This window comes from Fusarium redolens (genome assembly GCF_020744475.1).
Source record: "Fusarium redolens strain MPI-CAGE-AT-0023 chromosome Unknown BKA55scaffold_12, whole genome shotgun sequence".
NCBI classification, from domain to species: domain Eukaryota; kingdom Fungi; phylum Ascomycota; class Sordariomycetes; order Hypocreales; family Nectriaceae; genus Fusarium; species Fusarium redolens.
The window spans coordinates 710,137-724,576 of record NW_025763675.1 but is presented as its reverse complement, the minus strand read 5'-3'; the positions used below and the strand labels follow the sequence as shown (position 1 = coordinate 724,576).

Here is a 14,440-nt window from a genome sequence, read left to right as displayed (position 1 = left end):
ACTGGTAAATTTTGATTGCTTACTCAAACTCCGCCACAACCTTTTTGGGACTTTGAGCTGACGTATGTACTACTGCTTTTATTGCTATAGAACTTGTTAAACCTGAACATATCTCCGAGTGGAAGCGGACGATAAACAAGAAGCAGATCAGAAAGACCGATATCCGAGATCCGGCTCATACCTCTCTCGTGTCTAGATTCTCTGTATAGTGATCAAATGCCGAGTTATCAGATAAGTGCAGGGTTGCAGGTTGTGAAACTGGGTCCAGGCATAGGTAAGCAATCTCGGGGTCTAGATTATTTCTTTTCGTATTACTCGTGCATGTGAATTCAGCTTCTGAGTAAGATTGTGCCCAGTTCCTGAATCCGTCCCGACTTGTTGGCTCCTTCATGTGATTGGCTCGTGATAGCTCAATTCCCGAGCAATAGGGCTGAATCTCGACCAGGGTCGCCGACGAGCCGAAGATTCGACATCGCCGAGGGCCGTTCGTTTTAAACAGCGACGGCAAGAATATAAAGCTTGTTCTTGATCTACATTAGAAATCCCGTATCTTTGGTATCTAAGAATCAAGCCGACTTATCCGGGCTTCATCATCTTCAACTCAGTATTCTCACCTCTCACTTGTATCGTATGCGCAGAGATGCCATGCCGGAAATAACATGTATCTTGAAATATCTCCATAGGGTTACAATACATAATAGCAGTCTAACTAATTCTCATAACACATGTAACTCTTTGCATCTATACATCTTATCCAATGCAACAATACGTCAAGGTCTCTTTGCTTGAAGCTGCTAGCCAAAACACCTTGCTTTAAATCAAGTTTCAAGTACAATTCTCTCTTGAGAGCCCTATAATGTTCAAGTCCACTGCTTGTTCCCATGATCTGTCCAATGACCCATCATACCAGGCACAACCTGCATATCCTCAAACTCATGAATCATAGCATCGTCCGCCGCAATTCTATCCATCGCTTCATCATGTGTGGTACTGATCCAAAACTGAGGCGTTGACCTCTGTTGCTTCTTGACCTGGTAGATTCCTCGAGCCATGCTCTTCACAGAACTACTCTCACGCTCTGAAGCGCTCCATACCAAAGACATTCGTGAGAGAGCACCAATGTTAAGCCGAAGCACCTGGCGTAGATTGTTCTCGGTGTCGGGCGTAAATATAGCCCATCTGTTGAGGTGGATTATAGATGACATTGTGACCGCGTAACTGAAGAAGTGGCTGTGAGAAAGTAGCGAGACACGATGGGTGACAAGCTTGCTAATCTCTATCGCGGCCTGCATTATGCTTTTCGTATGATTGTTGAAGTCGTCTGCTGCTGACACAGAATCGTGCTGGTCGGTTTGGTTGTTTGACTGGCTCGATAATGAATTCAGCTGTGAGTATGGTTGATGAAGCAGGATTGATGTAGCGTGAGTTATCATGTGAGCCTGAAACAACATCTCATCTAAATGACCATATTGACGTAAAGTGTCTGTCTTCGATTTGGGTAAGCTGAGCCGCCAACTTGTCAACATCGTCTGAATATTTCTGAGGCTTTCGTCGTCGGGTCCAGAAACGGGAGGGATTCTCAAGAGTCTTCCGAGGTTTTGAACCGATTGTATTCGATACGCGAAAGATGAAAACTCATGGTTTGTGCTGGAGAAATCACTCTCGTTCATATCCCTCAGATACATTGGCTCAGGAATGTCCTATATAAGGTCACAAGTCAGAGAGATTCCACCATATGAAGAAACTAATATCTTACACCACACAGATATTCATATTCCTCGCAAGGCAAGGCAACATCAGAAGCTACATCGAACAGCAAAAAGTTCGTGTTTCGATGGACTCCAGCGATTAGCCCGTCCACAATAAAAAGCTCCCACCACGTCCGCCTCCAACTCTCTTCCATCATTGGAATGCCTCTCCCGTAAGTAGTCGCATATGACCGCGTATTGAGACCAATATCCACAGCAATCCTTTCTAGTCCAGATAATATTTGTCGAGCTTGCTCCTGTTGGCCTTGTCCATCCAAGCCAATCAGAAGGAGTAATAAAGCTTGCACCAGAAAGCCATCCTTGCGACGGCGCGGCTCGTAGATGAGTTGATGAGCTTCCTGGAAGAAACGACCCCGCTCTGAACATGCCGGAATATGTAATGAGCCAATCCAGCGCATTACAGCGAGTACGGGCATCACAGAACTCTCGTGAGAGATCATCAGAAGCGACTCCTTCGGTAACACAAAAGGATGGGCGGCATGGAAATGGTTGTAAAACGAGTCGATACAGCGTTCGGGTAGAGTCAGTGCAGGGACATGCGTCACAACATGTTCGTGTTGGGGATTCGCGAACAAGTTGAACATATCAGTTGAAGTATCTGCAGTATCGTAAGGTCCAAAGAAAGACATATCGCTCTCCATGCTGTTGCTGGCGTCCAAGGCAGGATCGAGAAAAGGTGTTGATAACGGTGAGTTGAACATGTCGTCGCCCATATTAGGGCTCGGAAATAAGGATGAGCCCAGTGAAGCAGAACGTTCTGGTCTTGATGTCGCTGAGCTTTCGCCACTACGTGTTCGTGTTCGAGCTGGAGATACTCCATGTTTCTTGCCAGGCTTTTGAACAGTGTTTCGTCGAGGACCTTTATAGCCACGTCTTGAGGCAACATAGACACACTCAGAACCAGAACTAAGGCAGCGAGAACAAGGATTTACACCATCGCATTTCAAGTGTCTGCCCCGCTAAGAGAGAAAGAATGTCAATAGTGGCTCTACCTCGATGCAAAACACAGAACTTACACAAGCCAAACAAGCAGCTGGAACAGAAGTTACACTCATACGGCTACTCTCAGCCGTTGTAGACGTTGATCCACAAGGTGAAGCCCTCCCATCGACACCAGAGCTGGGCGAATTTGAGTTGGAAGACAGTTCATCAGTTCCTGAGTATGCATCTTCTCTATTTGAGTTTGAAATCGTCTGGTGAAATGAGTTTCTGGTGTTCATTGTCAGAGGATACCACATGTACGATGTGTTCAGAGGGTCAGAGTAGAAAGAATAAGGTTGGGGAGAGGGAAACGGCGAGGAGAACTCGGAATGAGTTCCAGAGAAAGTCTTCCTTCTTTCATCCATTGATGAGGGTTTCGTGGAGAATGATCAGTGGCTTTCAGAGGTGAATTCAAGTTTCGATATAAGCCACTGGTGGGTGCTTCAGGATTGAGGCGTTGCCGGTAGTTGACTTAATGATGGGACTTAGTAAAGGTGCTGACTGTGTCTTAGTCGAGTTCAGATCTTGAATGCCGCTTTCTAAAGGAGGCGGCCGCCTGGTTCAGATCTTAAGTGAACCTTGTTAGGGCGCCAAGGACAATATCTCTGAAGGGCGCAAGTGATCCAAGGTGACGATGTTTGTTGAATAATCAACTCTCACTTGAGATATTTGCCGGTATGGAGTTGGGAGGGAAATGGAACCTGCGAAGAAGATGGAAGAAGATTAATAATACTTCAAAACGAATACGCTTCAGCATGGTCTGCCTGTTATAGATATTCTTCCTCAGGCACAGAACAACGTCATGTCACTGACCAACGAGCCGAATCTCCGAATGATTCAAAATCAACCCTGGTACCATATCCAAATAGGACATTTAAGCGCCAGTGTCGATGCCATCATGCTTCACTCGGAGGGCTATGTACGGAACCCGGCATTTCCATCTGGGCAAACCGTATACAGCCAAGCATCTTACAAGGACCATCTTCAGCCCTAGCACTAGCAAACAGCGGTAGTTCAGGGATCATGGAACAAGTAACTATTTGAGATTGGGGGCTCTACTCCCTTCTCTTCATTCTGCCACTTGCATCATTCGCTTGCGTTGTCATTGTATTCGGTTGTCCCGCACATGTTAAAAGATGACAGGGGTAAGCTTGGTCCGACCTCGAAATGCAGACAGAGACTCATGTCAGCGAGTAAGGTTAACCAAAATGGCGGACACCTGCCCAAACTGTCGGTGCCACATGTTGAAATGGTGCAACGCTCGTTTGGTTGAGTATCTAGCCTTGCCTTGTGAGGCACAGTTTTAGAAACTAGTTACAATTACTAAGTCAACCCGAGGCTTTAACATGGGACTACATGATTATCTCGAGGAGCTTATAACGACTAACTTGCGGGCGTTTTTTTAGAGAGTCGGGGCTACTAGCACAAAGGTGTGTGTCTAAGTGAATGGCAGCTCTGACAGGGCCAATCAGATCAGTCAGCTCGTACAAGTTGATCCATTTCTATAAACGGCCATGCAGGTTTCATTGCTTCAGAATATTTGAGTGAAAAAACACAAAACAGCATGTCACTTGCTTCCCATTTAGACGATCCTCATCCCATTCCAGTACCGAGCATGATGCATCATGTACGCCTTTGCCGCATCCCGACATTTTGGTCTTGGCATAGAAGGACAAGGATAATAGGTATTTGCATTCTTTCGTCTTGACCTCGTGGCTGCTACATCTCTGTGGGTGTGAAGGCCGGCACTCATATGTCCCGGGCACACTGCCTCGATGTCAACTTCAGCAACTATATGCGAGTCTAACAATACTAGAAGGCTATCATCATGCTTATGGCTTCACCCAAGGTCTAATTCTAAAACCTTAGTTCTTAGCACCAAAGATCATATCATTGTATAGCATCATAACTGGCTGGCTGAAGTTCTGTTATTACCCAAGCTTTTGCTAAGCTAATCTTGCATTCACTAGGGGTCATGATGCAGCTCGTCAGGCGTGTGGGTATCCCCCCCCCCCCCCCCAAAGCCGTTACAAGGCAACGGGAATCATATTGGCAAGGTAATGCAACGCTACGAGGTCCAGCTCTGCGGAAGTTCAAGGCCGTGGGAGAGGGAGTCAACTTAAGCCACGTTTTTAGGCTTACCTGAGCCAGTAAGCCACGCAATTCTAGAACTGTCATCGAACTATTCCTAGACCAAAAACAATGAATTGCGGCCCGCAAGCGGTGTTGCGGCATCGAATACGGACCGCGTACCCGGGATATTGGATGGCTTACTGAGAGCTGATGAGGATCAACTCCATAATTAGTAAGAATTAGAAGACGTTGACAAGACTTCCAAAAATACAATTGGTCTAACTTCACGTGGAATTTGAGAAATGACGTCTTTATTTCCCGCAAGCTGACTCACTGGAGAGTTCAAGGTACCAACATCAACCTTAAACAAATATCATGTACCGTAGCTTGGTGTTTAGCATCTCGGAGAAGCCGTCTGCATGTAACATTCCGGATCTACAACTACAGTCCGAGTTAAATCCTAACGAATCATGTTGTAGCTTCTTGTGACAGCAAATTCCCTATTGAGGTAAGCTTAAGACAGGGTTTGAGAGAAGCTGAACATAGATACTGTAGGCAACCGTTTACTCAAGTACCGCAGGCGGTCTGCTTAACAATTTCCAACTGAGGTTTCAGAGTAATGTAACATGAGTGGCCTCATAATTATTGAGTCAGTTCTCAACTTCGCAAACTACCGGCGTTAAGAAGATCATGCATGAAGCGTAAATGGCAGTTGCTTAAGGACCCTGGTCTCTGAAGGATTCATGTACATCCGATCCATGGCAATTCGGGTCCTTTCGGCATTTACACGTCCCTTACTCATGGTAACGGGGTTGCTTACACGACGCACGTCGCTAATACGAAAAAGTGATCGACAAGACAGATAGACGAAGAGTGCACGAGTCAATTGCAGCCCTGTTGAAGGATCCGAACGAGTCGAATATGGAAATCCGTAAATGCGGCCAATGACATTCCTTCTGCAACAATTATCAACATCAATTAGCATCCAAATCATCATCTCCGTTGTCGTCTTTCTCTTCTATCTCCGGGCTGCTTATCATAGCTCCCACCAATCATCACCTCATTCCGACCTCGCATGATCCCCCGCAGTATCAAATAATTTTAGCTCGTGAACCACCCAGTGACAAGAAGTCATTCTATCACATCCATCACAGCGACTTCGTCGGCCGCCTCATACCCTGCTCAGCCGCACAGCCTCTCTCCCAGGAGCCCTAAAAATAAGCTGCAGTAGGGCGCAATGGACCCTGTATCCCTTGCCGGCTTGGCGCTGGGAGTTGCTTCCATCAGCCTCCAGGTCTACACAGGATGTATTCAAGGTAATTCTAGCTCATCGTAACCAGGGTCACCTTTGAAATTGGCATTGACATTCATTAGGGATACAGCTTCTTGTCACAGCATTGGGCTACGAAGATGAATGCAAATATCTCAATCTCCGTCTCAGGATGGAACAGCAACGTCTGTTTTGCTGGAGTGAGGCTTCTGGTCTACTTGATCTTGATGCCAAGAACCAAGACAAGGTTCTCAACTCAAACGTATTCAATCTTCACCGCCAGACTGTAATTGATCTGCTCGTTCAAATCCAGTGTCTCTTCAATGAGTTTACAGAGTACCAGCAGAAGCACAATAACCTCTCCACTGTTGTGGATAAAGATGGTGTTTTGGATGCTCCAGAAAAAGATGCCAAGTCATCAAACTACCCTATGAGTGAGAAGAAGCGAAACTTCATCAAAAAGGCCATGGCTGGGCTCAAGTCCAAATCGTCAGAAAGCCTAACTAGATTAAGGTGGACTTCATTTGACAAGCAAGGATTTGAAAGGTTGCTGGCTAAGTTTTCAGTTCTCAATGACAACATGACCAATATCCTCGACCACTCCTTACAGGTGGAGATGCGCAATACCGTACAGGACACGAATCGTGGAGTCTTATTGCTCCATCACAAGATAGCCGATCTGAGCCATCTTGTGTTAGCTCTCAAGTCTCAGCTCGACGCAGGTTCCCGGGTTGGGCCATCGCAAATGTCCAAACTGGAAAGGGAGGCCAATGCTGACGCTCTACGGCAATTGTCAAGATTAGCCAAGTTCAAGGCCTTCAATGAGACTATCGATCCCAAGTCAGATAGCCCAGCGGTCTTTGACGAAGCTGCTGCAAAGTTCCTCGATCTTGCAAAGCCGGGTCATCAGCGCAATCTATTCATCCCTCGATACCTCATAGAGCTGGACCCTGAGGTGGACGAATCAGATGCTCCGCGGTGTGAGGCTTTCATGAAGACAGCCGAAGGCAAGAAGAAAGTTTGGATTGAGTGGAAGGACTATGACAATACAGATACCCAACCAGGTTCACTATCGAAGGCCGATATCATTGAGAGAGTCCGGAAACTTGCTGCTTTGCTGAACCATAGTCCCAAGCCTGAGGCCTTTCGCACTCCTCACTGTCTCGGATTCTTCGATAAAGCTGATCCCAACATCCCCGAGGATGACGTTGATATTCTAGATCGACGACTCGGCCTCATCTTCGAGCGCCCATCCGACGATAATCTACATACTTCACTCCCACCCGTTTCTCTCCGTGAACTTCTTCAAGACCCAAAGATCCGCAAGCCTCGTGTTACAGAGCGAGTATACTTGGCACACGCTATCAGCAACTGTCTCCTCTACCTTCATGCTGTACACTGGCTACACAAGGGTCTTCGCAGTCATAATGTGTTATTCTTCCGAACAGGTGATGGTCATATAGACTACCGCCAACCATATCTCTCAGGCTTCGACTTTTCACGACCTGGAGGCTCAGATGAGATGACAGATGCACCAGGGGATGACGCAGAGCATGATCTATACCGACATCCCAACGCTCAGTCAAACCGTCGGCGAGATAGGGAGCGTTCGAAGAAGAGCTTCGACATTTATAGTCTGGGTGTCATTCTGGTCGAATTAGCACATTGGCGGCCGGTTGAAGATGTCTTAAATATCGATATGCGACGTGCGCGCGGAAGACCTGATGTTGTGCGTGGTGTTCGAGAGGCTCTGCTGGAGGAAAACCGAGTCGCAGCAGTTGGTGCTGACATGGGAGAGAGATTTGAAGATGCAACACGGAAGTGCTTGGCTGGAGGTAATGAGTTGGGACTAAAGGAGGGAGATGATGAGACGCAAGATGAAGTTGCTGAAAAGTTGTCAATGAAATTCTATGAGGACGTAGTAAAACGATTGGAGGGTGTGGTCGTGTAGGGCGACTATGTGTTAGGGACTCGCGTTTGGACTTGTCATGACTGAACGAAGCGATGAGAAAATGGCCGTAAATGAAATACTCTGACGAGGTATTATTAGAAGAAAAAGCTATCAAAATCGTCGTATCATTAGCCAACGATGGTATCCCTTTAAAATGCCCTCCCAAGTAAATCGTGCCTGAACGCCAGAGCTTTACTCTATCATATCTTTGTAAGAAATTGTTTAACAGCAGCAGTCTAGGCATTCAAAACAGCAAAGACCAGCGCAGATACCACAGCAAATGGCCTGGGAAAAGTGTTAGTTAATGTTGCAGAGTTGAATGAAGAATTGGTTGTGCTTACACCACCGTCCTTGCCTCCTCGCATGCTCATTTCAGGCTGTTCCATTGTCATGGGTTGAACTGGGCGCTAATAAAAATGAGTTAGTCAATTACATTTCATGGTGTTTAAAATTCAATGCTTGGCTGTTGCGTCTTGGCGAAACATAGAAGAGACTCGGTAGAAGCCAAGCCGGAGGTTCGTGGGTGACATACCGGCTGTTCGGTGCTGGTTCGTTCGGCAGGGAACGCTGCGGGGGCCGGTTCACGGGGCATTTGCATGGCCGAAGAAGTAGAAGAAGGCATCTTGACTGTTGTAATGGAGAGTATACAACTGAATTGACTGGCGTGTATAAGAAAAGAGGTTTATGGGCAAGCAGTTGGTGTTCTATATCACTGTAGGTTGAAAAAAGAAGGATGAAAATCAGGCCAGGACAAAGAGCGCAACGTTGTTGTTATAAGGCTCTCACCTCAAGCAGCTGATTCAACGGGACAGGGTCCACGGTCCATTAGAGGCGGGCCCCATTGACTCAAACGAGGCGTCAGGATTTGGGGCTGACAGGATTAGTATTGGATTTTCTCTTGGGCACGGCACATGGACTCATCCCCAACAATAACATGACCATGACCATGTTCCTTCGGTGCCGTGACCTCCGAGCGAGGTCAGCCGGAGCCCACATGGGAGTCACTCTGCTGAGGATTCGTCTACTGCAAGACATCACAATTCGGCAACTATCGACATCATCATGACTTGAAAGATACTACCCCTTCACATCACAGATTCTGCACCTGTCAAGTACTGCATAAGTCTCCCACTTATGCGTGGCTGCTCATGCCAGCCGCTCTAACGCGGACGGCACGCCCGATGCCCCGGGCTAAAAAAGAGAGAGCGAAAAATAGCCTGAACAGAGAAAAAGAAACAATGACGTATGCCTGACGGGAACTATTGAGTGGTTGCAGGCGGACCCCTGCTCGCAAACCAGCGTGTTCTGGAACAAGCCTAATCTCTGGTTCTTCTGTAATGTTACATATTCTAGAAGCCATGGAGAACCACTTCTCGGTGTTCCGATTGAGGCTTTTCTTCTTAATACACGTATTGTATTGCGAGTTCTTTCTAAGAATAGCTGTGTCGGTTCGGCCGAGTCATTCATTGACGATGGCTTAGAGTCTATCTGGCACGGTTATAACGGCGGAGAACATGTACGTAATCTGTCAGTTAAGCCACTGCGACGACGTCAAAGCTGAGGCTGTAAATAAATGGATTAACTCTAAGTTGAAGAGAAGGTTAATGTAATTTAATGCAAGGGCTCCTTTGGTTATAGTGTTATGCGACAAATAAGTAAACTTTTACATGGATTCGTCTCCTCCTCGAATTTCTGATTGACATTGTCATTCATGGCTTGTACCAATAGTCATGGTAAATAAGTGAAGTACCTAGATAATATATGTTACCACATCTATTATTTATAAGATCTAAAGTCTCAACAGCGCATACTTAATCTTACCCAGTCCTGTCTTTTGATAAAGCTTACTATTTGCTCAAGGTGGCAGGATTGACATATACTCATATCGTTTATAGATTGAATCCTCTCGCCCTCAGGTTCAGGGGATACATATCCTCTGTAAGTAATATTAATAGTCGGTAGTGCTATAAAATTATATCCGAAAAGCTAACCTGGGATTGTCTAACATTCACGATACTACATTTGCATTATGAAAGAACTTTTACTGTACTAATATTGAACTACGCACTCCGTTATCTAATTCCGTAAAAGTTATCCTCGTGACACTCATAGTAGAATTGGAGGAACTCAGTGGGATATAAAGCATATTGAGAACGCGTCAAGACTTGACCAAATGCAAAACAATAAGGATTCGAGGACTTGGTACAGGGTAGGTGGATATATGCCGGTAATAAAACATGCCGAGTAATATGGCCTAGATTAACGGGAAAGCGATAGCAAACCATGAATTGATAGTTGAACTAGTTGTTATTGCTTCTATACAACATCGCTTTTTCTAAAATCTCGACGGACGTTTCTCAGTGCCTCCTTTTCTGTCGTCACATTCATGATAGAACTCTAAGGAGCCAATGATTGATAATCAGTTAAGGTTCATATATTGTTTCAACCAACACAATCACATTGCCTAAGGAAGCAGACTACAATTACGGGAAACACATCCTTACCCGCAGTTGTATCAATCTCATGGCGAAACATTGATTGTCAGCTGGATGAAACATGAACCTAACAGGGTCATTCATAAACGTGGTGGTCACAAGATTAAAGAACTCAACAAGAAATATACTCAGTGTCAATACGTACCTAGATATACACTGCTATTATCGCAATATGAATATGTAGTAGTTAAAACTAAATAGTAAGATATTGAACTAGAATAAAGTTAGATCTCGACATCTAGAGTTTTGGATTTGCCGACAATTCCCCGCCGTTGAAACAATGAATAAGGTAAGATGGAATGGAATGTGAGGTGGCAGTGGAGTTCCTTGATCCGGGGACTAAGCCACTGAGCACCGAACCTAATTGATGGGTAAGGTCAGGCCTGCAACCTCCAACAACTTGCCAAGGGGCCATGTGTTTTTGACGATGCGACCGTTCTAAATCACTCTTATACTCAGCATTTGTTTGATCCCAATGACTTGAATCGCCAGTTTTGCCATTCCTTTTGCATCAATTCTGCCCCGATCGAATCTCCTCGACCCCCTTTCGACCGCCAGAAGCTTTCTTGGCTCCTTGGCTCCAGCTCGCTCCCTGTTGGACGGGGTCGCCGTCATCTCCCTCACCCTCGAAATCCTCCTCAACCGTCATCGTCAATAATCGTCTATATTTCCGCTCACGATGGCTTCACACGGCCAATATCCTCCTGCGCACATGATGCCCAAAAAGCATCATCATCATGCCCCCTATGGCTCTCCTGTGGCTATCCCTGGAGGCGCTCCGGTTGGTACCTTCGCCCCAGGCACCAAGATCCAGGTGGGCAGCCACCGCGTGGTTATTCAGAAATATCTCTCCGAGGGAGGCTTCGCCCATGTTTACCTTGTCAGGCTGGCCAAGCCTGTTGACGGCACCGATCAGGCTGTCCTGAAGCGAGTTGCGGTCCCCGATAAGGATACCTTGCGGGGCATGCGCATCGAGGTTGAGACAATGAAGCGTCTGAAAGGCCACCGACCGATCGTCACATATATCGACTCGCATGCCTCCGAGCTTCACGGAGGAGGATACGAAGTCTTTCTGCTCATGGAGTTCTGCAATGGCGGTGGCTTGATCGATTTTATGAACACCAGGCTACAACACCGCCTAACGGAGCCAGAGATCCTCAACATCTTCACCGACATCGCTGAGGGTGTCGCCTGCATGCACTACCTAAAACCACCACTGCTACACCGCGATATCAAAGTCGAAAACGTTCTTATTACCGCCAGAGGATCCTCCAAACGATTTAAGCTTTGCGATTTCGGTTCAGCTGCATCACCTCGTCCCGCCCCCACTACCGTCACCGAATGTCGTCTTATGGATGAAGATGTACAGAAACACACCACGATGCAGTATAGGAGTCCCGAGATGATCGATGTATATCGCAAGCAACCCATAAACGAAAAATCCGATATTTGGGCATTGGGAGTTTTATTGTATAAGCTGTGCTATTACACTACTCCCTTTGAGGACCAGGGCCAATTGGCAATTTTGAATGCCAGTTACAGATTCCCAAGTCATCCTGTATTTTCTGACAGGCTCAAGAAATTGATAGGTAATGTTTATTGGCCCTGGTTGTTTGTTTCAGGACTAACATAATTCCAGCATCAATGTTGAGAGAAAACCTACAAGATCGGCCGAATATCTACCAGGTGCTAAAGGAAGGATGCGCCATGCAAGGGCGTGATGTTCCGGTTCAAGATGTAGGTGTACGGTGATCCCGAGAAGAATTTATAATAACAATGGTCATAGATTTACAGTCGTTCGCAAACCCACGCAAGAACCGACAGTCCCCAACCCAAGGCCCAGAAACCAGAACAAACGCCAGCTGTGGGTGCAGTGTTTACGCGAGCTGAGCCTCAGAAGCAAGTTATTCCTGATGTTGTACCGATGCGAAGAGGACGGCCGACAGCTTCCCCGGCTCCAGCCAAGGTAGCACAGAAGCCAGATGCTTCTCCGATGAGGAAGACTGAGGGAGATCCATTCGCGGCCCTTGATGCCAAGGCTGCTTCGAAAGGATTTGACGAACTGTCTTCAAGATTCCCTACGCTCGATCAATTCTCACTATTGCACGACCAAGGCTCCAAATTCGATTTTGATGTTTCCTCACCTGTCTCACCCACAGTCAATACCTCCTCTGACTTGAATGAGAGAGTGACGGCTAAACTGGCGGATGAGGCATTCGCAGCGCCACAGACTGAGGCCCCTCGACCGAAGCCAGTGTCTAGAACACACTCGGTAACTCCTGTGGGACACCATGCCGCAGTCGCTTCACCTCCTTTGGAGCCCCCGCTGGCTAAGACCTTGTCCGCACCAAGTAGACCTGATATTAGCCGGGCGCAGTCCATTATTAGCAACAACCCTGAGTTGCAAGCGATTTCTTCTCAATCCAACTCACGATATGTCTCTACTGGCACGATGACCTCAACACCTCCACCTGAGAAGTTGAACCGGGATGTGGAACGGCCTGTTCAGCGCGAAATCGCTGAATATTCTCGCTCCAGCAGCGCCACAAAGCAGGTTGACCCAAGTGCAGCGCAATGGAACGCAGAGGAACCCCGCGCTGCGGTCTCGCAAAGAATTTCAGCCTTTCAGCAGTCTAGTCATGAACGACAGCCGTCTTCATCGAGGCCTTCACTGGAAGGCGGCCGCCCTCGTGCTGATTTCTTAGAACCTTCTGCTCGCGCCTCGCCAGCCCCTTCGCGGCCACGACCCGCCAGCACAAACCTTGAGGGTACAACTCTCGATTTCTTGCGCGAAAGGGAGGCTGCATCACGCTCATCAAGCCGACCGCCCCAGTCTCGCTCTCCCTATCAAGAGCCAGCGGACGAACCGCGCACGTCGAGCGATATGGAGTTCTTGAGAAGTCTGGAGGATTCGGAGCGGACTAAGTCTAGCAAGCGTTCCAGCTTGACTTCGCTATCTGGCAACAAGAACATCTTGGCTGGAAAATTCGGTGATGCATTTAAGCGCTTTGAAGGCAGCTCTCCCAACAATGGAAGAAACCCTTCGCCAGAAAGGGAGATGGCACGCCGAGATCTTACCCCCATTGCGGGCTCCGAGGCAACTGATGGGCGCAGTGATGACGGTCATGTCCATGATGATGAGGATCGCATGACACCTGAAATGAGGCGGGAAATGGAACGACTGAAGCTCCAGGAAGAGGAACAGCGGGTAGAAGCAGCACAAGCCGAATATCGAAAGAGGGTTGCTGCAGGACAACGAGGACCACCAGTTCCACCTAAGAGTATTGGAGGAGTTTCCCGTGCTGTCAGCATTCAGAACAGGGTTCAAAGTCTCTTGAATGAAGATCAAAGGCCCTCCAATATTCAAAGAACTGCCCAAGGATATGGAAAGTATACTGATGTTCCAGAGACTGGTAACAAGCCCGAGAAACCCCTTCCTGGAGTTCCCAAGAAGCCCCTTACGGTGGCGAAAACACGGGTCGATCCTCCTCAAGCACGAGGACCTTCTTCGACATCTTCTGCGCCCCCAGCTCTTACATCTAAACCCCCTGCGAAACCCCCTGCTCCAAAGAAGCCAGTGCATCTCAATAGTCTCCCTACTGGCCAACGGCCATCGTCACCTCAAAAGCCCACGCGGGCCCAAACATCGACGGAAGAGCTAATTGAATTTCCCGGACAACAAATGGTGGATATGACAGCTCAAGAGAAGGATGATTATCTTCAGGACTTTTCCAAAAGGTTCCCCAGTCTAGGTTCGATCGAAATGGTTGAGCGAGAAATTGGGGGCCAGAACGGAGGATCAAGCCGATAAATAGACATTGGTGGAGGGATTTAGAATTGCCATACTGCACATACACTTGAATATACTCAGCGCATAGCGTCCAGAATGTTTCTGGTAAAT

The 14,440-nt window shown here is 47.3% G+C and overlaps 4 protein-coding genes across 4 annotated transcripts; 2 read left to right on the top strand and 2 right to left on the bottom strand.

The window, feature by feature from the left end:
* Positions 1 to 860: 860 nt before the first annotated feature.
* BKA55DRAFT_517477 (uncharacterized protein) lies at positions 861 to 3,115 on the bottom strand (the record flags this gene model as incomplete). Its single annotated transcript, XM_046188190.1, has 3 exons — positions 861 to 1,700; positions 1,757 to 2,728; positions 2,786 to 3,115. 3 exons carry the CDS (start codon positions 3,113 to 3,115, stop codon positions 861 to 863), a joined length of 2,142 nt encoding a protein of 713 aa, XP_046046938.1.
* Positions 3,116 to 6,060: 2,945 nt separating this feature from the next.
* On the top strand, positions 6,061 to 8,044 carry BKA55DRAFT_692609 (prion-inhibition and propagation-domain-containing protein; the record flags this gene model as incomplete). The annotated part of the gene is made up of 2 exons (XM_046199803.1): positions 6,061 to 6,139; positions 6,198 to 8,044. The coding sequence occupies 2 exons, from the start codon at positions 6,061 to 6,063 to the stop codon at positions 8,042 to 8,044; spliced, it is 1,926 nt and encodes a 641-aa protein (XP_046046937.1).
* Positions 8,045 to 8,266: 222 nt separating this feature from the next.
* Positions 8,267 to 8,666, bottom strand: BKA55DRAFT_692608 (uncharacterized protein; the record flags this gene model as incomplete). The annotated part of the gene is made up of 3 exons (XM_046199802.1): positions 8,267 to 8,329; positions 8,386 to 8,451; positions 8,577 to 8,666. The coding sequence occupies 3 exons, from the start codon at positions 8,664 to 8,666 to the stop codon at positions 8,267 to 8,269; spliced, it is 219 nt and encodes a 72-aa protein (XP_046046936.1).
* Positions 8,667 to 11,218: 2,552 nt separating this feature from the next.
* Positions 11,219 to 14,350, top strand: BKA55DRAFT_517644 (uncharacterized protein; the record flags this gene model as incomplete). The annotated part of the gene is made up of 3 exons (XM_046188205.1): positions 11,219 to 12,128; positions 12,179 to 12,276; positions 12,326 to 14,350. The coding sequence occupies 3 exons, from the start codon at positions 11,219 to 11,221 to the stop codon at positions 14,348 to 14,350; spliced, it is 3,033 nt and encodes a 1,010-aa protein (XP_046046935.1).
* Positions 14,351 to 14,440: the final 90 nt, after the last annotated feature.